The sequence below is a fragment of the Elaeis guineensis genome, chromosome 8, assembly GCF_000442705.2.
Source record: "Elaeis guineensis isolate ETL-2024a chromosome 8, EG11, whole genome shotgun sequence".
NCBI lineage: Eukaryota > Viridiplantae > Streptophyta > Magnoliopsida > Arecales > Arecaceae > Elaeis > Elaeis guineensis.
This window is the reverse complement of record NC_026000.2, coordinates 50,796,875-50,802,886: the sequence shown is the minus strand read 5'-3', so window position 1 is coordinate 50,802,886 and position 6,012 is coordinate 50,796,875. Positions and strand designations below refer to the sequence as shown.

At 40.2% G+C, this 6,012-nt stretch overlaps 1 protein-coding gene across 1 annotated transcript in view; it reads left to right on the top strand.

The window, feature by feature from the left end:
• Positions 1 to 445: 445 nt before the first annotated feature.
• Positions 446 to 6,012, top strand: part of LOC105034659 (exocyst complex component EXO70A1) — a 38,927-nt gene continuing 33,360 nt past the window's right edge. Inside the window, exons 1-4 of the mRNA XM_010909899.4 lie at positions 446 to 1,073; positions 1,240 to 1,335; positions 1,920 to 2,125; positions 3,572 to 3,829. Of these exons, the coding sequence (XP_010908201.1) occupies positions 924 to 1,073; positions 1,240 to 1,335; positions 1,920 to 2,125; positions 3,572 to 3,829 (710 nt within the window). The 5' untranslated portion in view covers positions 446 to 923. The remainder of the gene's footprint in view (positions 1,074 to 1,239; positions 1,336 to 1,919; positions 2,126 to 3,571; positions 3,830 to 6,012) is intronic.

Sequence of the window (6,012 nt, the reverse complement as noted above, 5' to 3'; positions counted from 1 at the left end):
GCGAACACCCCTCATACCATATAAGGGCAAGCTCTAAGTCATGAGTGGGGTCTTGAATTAGTTTTTAGCTGTCTAGAAGCATACGCAACAACTTTTGCATGTTGCATCAACACACAACCTAACTCCTTACTAGAAGCCTGAATTTGCCATGTGGAAGACATACCTATCAGCACGTTGTATCCTCTTAGCAATCTCGTGGTATCATACAAAAAGAGGGTGGGAGCCCCCCAATAGAAGTACATCTCTGCAATCAAGCAATCATCATGGTTGAGTCATCCTCAACCATGAGTTGAGTTGTCCCCAAAAATTGTCTGCACAGATAATTCTTACTCAAGCAGCGTGAAGCTCCATCTCGATGTCCTCCAGCCATTATAAAATAGAGCTAGACTCTCGAATGACAAAATCAGTCTCTCCATATCTACCTCTAATATTTCATTGAAATTGATTTTCCGGTACCTCGGAAGAGGGCTTCTAAAATATGAACACTCTTCAGTCGGAATATAAGCAGGATGCAAGTTTTGGATTTTCGGAGATCTAACTATCATATTGATGACCTCCGCTGCAAGGCTCCTTGAAGATCTTCGGATCTCCACCGTCGCATCCTGTCCACCCTTCCTCGGACTGCTTTGCTGTCAAGCTGCCCAAGCAGCAGCGTAATCTACAATTCTCGACCGCCGGCCTCTTAAAGCTCGAACCAGGCTACGCCAGCTATCCCCCGAAAACGGTGGGTCGGGACCCCTCAACAAACAAAACACAAACCACGGACCAGTCGATAAAGTAAACGTAAATCAAAAGCATCGCCGCCTCCGGGTCCCGCTCCGCTTCGCTTCCAACCTGGAAGAACCCATAAGGACCCTCCCTCCACTCTTCCTCGAGATCTAAAAATACCATCGTCCGAAGAAGAGAGGAGGTGATCGCCGGTAATGGGGGCGATCGAGACGCTGACGGAGAGGGCGGTGTTCCTCCGGGAGTCGCTCCAGAAGAGCCAGACCATCACCGACGGCATGGTCTCCATCCTCGGCTCCTTCGACCATCGCCTCTCTGCCCTCGAGGCCGCCATGCGCCCTACCCAGGTCTTCTATCGTTATCTCCTCAACTGTCATGCTGTACATTCTGACTTCTAGTGGATTTTGGCGTCCATGTGTTGAGATTTTTAGTTTTTATTTTGGCATTTCTAGGGTTTCCCTTTCATTTCTTTTGAAGTGTTTGATCTTATTTTTTTGGTTATGTGTGATGCAGGTGAGAACGCATGCGGTCCGGGTGGCGCATGAGAACATCGACAAGACGCTTAAGTCGGCAGAAGTTATACTGGGCCAATTCGATCGCACACGAGAGGTTGCTCTCTCTCTCTCTGTGCACTAGTTTTACTTCAAGAATTGATTTTGTCTCTGTATTCTGTGGTCCACTAGCGAAGGGCTTGGATGCATTTTGTTTGACATCATGTCACTGAATCAAGGCACAGCCAATAGTGTTTGAGATTCGAGCTCTTCTAATTGAAATTTATTGCTCAAATGTTGCAAAACACTCTTAGTTTAGTATTAATGCTATCTAGTTTTCCAAGTTTTTAAGGTGTGTAATGGTCAAAATCTTGGTGAAAATGATCACAACATGCCTGGGTGCGGCTAAGACATTGGGTAATGTTTAATTCCGAATGTCTCTGTGTACAGTTTTTGGAAGAGAAATAAGGGGCTTTTGGTTGGGAGTATGTTATGGCATATAGTGTGGGATACATGGATGCATAGTGTACTTGCTGTTTTAGTAGTTAACAGTATTGCTGGGCATCAAAAAAATGGGCTTATTGCTCCAAAAAAAATATTGGTTTTGACTATTTCAAAGCTAAGCAACTTGTGGGTCATCTCATGTGGTGCTGGTATATTTAGAGGTTTGATTTCAATGCTGATTATCTGTCGAATATGTAGGCGGAGATCAAAGTGCTGAAGGGACCGCATGAGGACTTAGAAAGTTATCTGGAGGCAGTTGATCAGTTGAGAAGTGTCTTGCGCTTTTTTAACTCAAATAAAAGCTTCAAGAGCAGTGATGGAGTACTTAGCAATGTTAATAATTTACTTGGAAAGTCCATTGTGAAGCTGGAGGATGAATTCAGGGGCCTTCTTGCCAAGCACAGGTGTGATTCCGTTAATTCATTGGTGGTTGTTATTTTCATTCCCGTTCTAGTTCATGTTCTAGGTCATTGTTGTTTTCTTAACATTACCATTGACTGCCCGATTCTTTTGGTTTTAAGTGGGATAATTCATGTTTAAATCTATGTGAGCAATACTTGATGTGGTTATGGTGGGGATACAATCAACAATATGCCTCATGTTGTGGTAATTAACTAATTATGAAAATATTATCCATTAGGATGCATCAGTCCAGTTTCTTTTTTAGAATTTGGATCTAGGATTTGGGCATGGAACTGCATGTTCTGTTTATCGCCCTAAGTTGATGGACTTATTGCTCTAACCATTTATTATTTCTCATATTTGACAAATATAATGGTACTGTGTTATTTTAAATATCCATGCAAAATAGAACAAGGTTTAACACTAAAAGATGAATAAAGACCATTCATAGTGTCCACATCATGGCCACCATCATTTCACTACCGATGAACAAACATTCTCAATCAAATGATGCATAGGATCATATATCACTATCTTACATGTGAATCATATCATTCTAGAAGGAGATTCTACAACAATTATATCATGAATCACCACAGAAGCATAGGATCAAAGGTCTGCTCATCCATTGATGATGGATATTTGGAGACTCAAGCTCAGTATTACTTCTTTATCTGCTGGATATGTTTTCAGAGAGGCAAACTGGGCTACTGATTCGATGGCTTCCTATATGGCAGATCATACAGGTTTGGTATTGTGGGAGACTGCTTCTATTCAACCCATGAATTTTCAGAATACATTGCAGTTTGATGCAATTGGATTATTTATTCTAGGGCTTTGTATGGTAGTCGTTCGAACAAAAAAATAACATTCTCTATGGATTTTTCTGACAAGACCATCCTTTCACTGCAGTATTTAAATTCCTTTTAAGATGCAAGACAGGTACTCATCAAATGAGAGATGATCTCTGGACATTTGTTGCAAGTGACAATCCCGACAATTTACCACAGAACAATGATAATGTGAGAAAACAATTTGTTTGATGACCTTCTCAAGTCTTTTATTCTTCCACTTTCAGAGCTTGCAAATTTTGAAGCAACTTGATCCCTTGTAGAAGGATCCAGCCTGACAGACAAATTAAGTTACCAGTAACCTACTTCAGTAGAATTTTAATTAGAAAACAAACTCATTGCTAAGTAGTAGAAGTTTAATCTTGACAGCAAAATTATTATTTTTTATTTTTTAAAGTGCTTTCTGTTTGATGTGGAATGGCTGTGATTTAATACTTATGTTGGTTTAATGCCTGATTTATGTTGCACATGCTTTCAAACTATACACTTCTTTTCCTTAATGTCTGATAAGTAGTATCTTGTGCTTGATTGGAGAATAAGTGCATTCGTTTGCAACTGTTTTGCTCTGGAATCAAATTCTTCTCAATTTGGTTTCAGCAAACCAGTGGAACCTGATCGCCTTTTTGATTGTCTTCCGGACTCCCTCCGACCATCATCCGGGTCACCAGGGAAGCAGGGTGATAGCGGTAAAAATCCATCAGGTACCAGTAATTCTGAGCATCAAGCCAAAAACTCAGAGGCTGCTGTATACACACCTCCAACTCTCATTGCTCCTAGGATATTGCCTCTACTGCACAAGTTAGCTCAACAATTAGTTCAAGCTGGACACCAACAGCAATGTTTAAAAAATTACAGGTATAGATTTCACTTGGATGTCTTTCTTTCAACTATTTTTCTTCTGAGTTTGTTGAAGGGGCTTGAGATAACTTGTGTTGTATGACAACATGGTGAGTGCTTTTATGTCCACTTTATGAGCAGAAATGATCTTTCATAAATTTTTAAAAATATCATGTGAAATAAATATCTAATTGTTGTACAGAGTTTTGAATATCCATTAGGTATTTTCACTATTACAAACTATTGTTAGTTCAGTTTATGTATTATTTTAGATTTGGATTGTTTTAAAATGTGACTAGGCCAGTTATAGAAAGGCCTAGACATTGGTATCACCTGTACATGGAAACTTCAAGGTGTTTATTTGGAGGTTCACATGGCAGTATTAAGGAAAAGGTACCGATCCTTAGGAAGTGGAGCATAATGAAACATTGTCTGCTTATATAGATTACCTGTCTGCTCTTAATAAGATGATGAGAATATCTATAAATTAGTAGAAAAAAGTGGAGGGGAATGTCAGCAATGTAATTGTTGGTTTCAGTAAAAGAAAGGATAAATTGATTTCAGTGAAATTTGGATGGATGTATGTGTGAACTTTATGAGGAGGGACTATCATCTGAACATGTGTTAACTATTTCTACTTGGCATGCCAGAGACATAATTATTTTATACGGTAAGAGCAAGGATAAATTAATTTTGGTGAAATTTGAATGGATGCATGTCTTAACTTTGTGAGGAGAGACTACTATCTGAACATGTGTTTACTACTACTATGTAGAATCCGATTCCACTGCAAGTAATCCATTTTCCAGTAAGTTCAAGCTTGTATTTCTTAAATTTTGGTGATGATTCTATATTTCTTTTTATTTACCCAGTCTTGTCATTTCAAAAAAAATTCTGAAATGGTGAGATTAAAGAGAGGGGCTGGAGAGGTTTAGTTTAGAAAACAAGAACTTTTTGCCATTCTGCAGATTTCTTTTGAAAAATCCTTCTTTGCCTATAGTCAATCATCCAGATTCAGTTTCCCTGGCATCATAGGTGTATGTGATGATGTGGAGGAAGTTGTGATGGGAGATATGAGATGAAGTGGATGGGAGTTGTGTTAATGAGTTAGATGAAATCCTTATGGTTAGTTTGGTTGTATGTATTGTAAGAAATCTTGAAAGTGTGTTTTTGGTAGATAAGATCCAGTTCTGGATTTGGCACAAACCAATGGTAGGCTTTTGGAAGTTGCAAAGATGACTTAACTTTGGTCATATGTGCCATCATAGTTAGTTAGGATAATGTTGGTCAGATATAATAATAAAAATCTAGACATAGTGTTGTCGCTGAAATCTGGAATGCGATCGGAAAGGCTGGAGCGGTGGCGCGTCCTTCGGTAAGGAAAATCTGCAAACAAGTCCTGACCGGAGTTGGCTCTGGTGGGGATCCTCCGATGCTCAAGTCAGATAACAGAAAAATATGTGAGGAGTGTAGAGAGATTATGGTCGCATACCTCGGGGGTCCCCTGTAGGTCTCCTTTGTAGGCTAAAGTCGAAAAATCGTTGCGAGAAATTATGGGGCCGGTTCAGGCGCAACGTGACGAGACTTCCGGTCGAGATTGATGGGGGTGGTTATTGCACATATCTTTTCTATTTTAGGGCCAACTGTGTGTCGCGGGTGTTTTTGAATTTTGAAATGAGGGTGCAGGTTGGATCGGCCCTGTGAGAGTTTGGCTTAATCTGATGGAAGCAGGTGCTGAGGGAGAGAAATGGCTGGGAGGGATTCTACTCAATGAGATGAAGATTAGTGGAGGCTGATGCATGCCTACAACCGAAGTCAGAACTCAGCATGTTCGGGTGTTCCGTTATCTGCAGACGTTTAGGTGTTAAAGGCCAGTTGCTGTGGAGACAGAAGTAAGTCTGATGCTGAAGTCAGGAATGGCTGATCTTAGGAGTTTCGCTCAGGATGGTTGTCGGACCTTGAGGATCATTACGGACTGAAGTTAAGATCAGATCATACTATCGTGTCCATTAGCCCATATCTAGTCATTAGCCCATGTCTTTGGCCCAAAGAGGAAATATCCCCCAACACATACCCCCTTACTCTCGAGTTTGATTCGGACGAAGAGAGTACTAGAGTTTCGATTAGCTGAAGACACGTTATTCTTCTCGTAGAAGTACATGTGCTTTTTAGGTGAATTAAATAGTCATATCAAATCATAA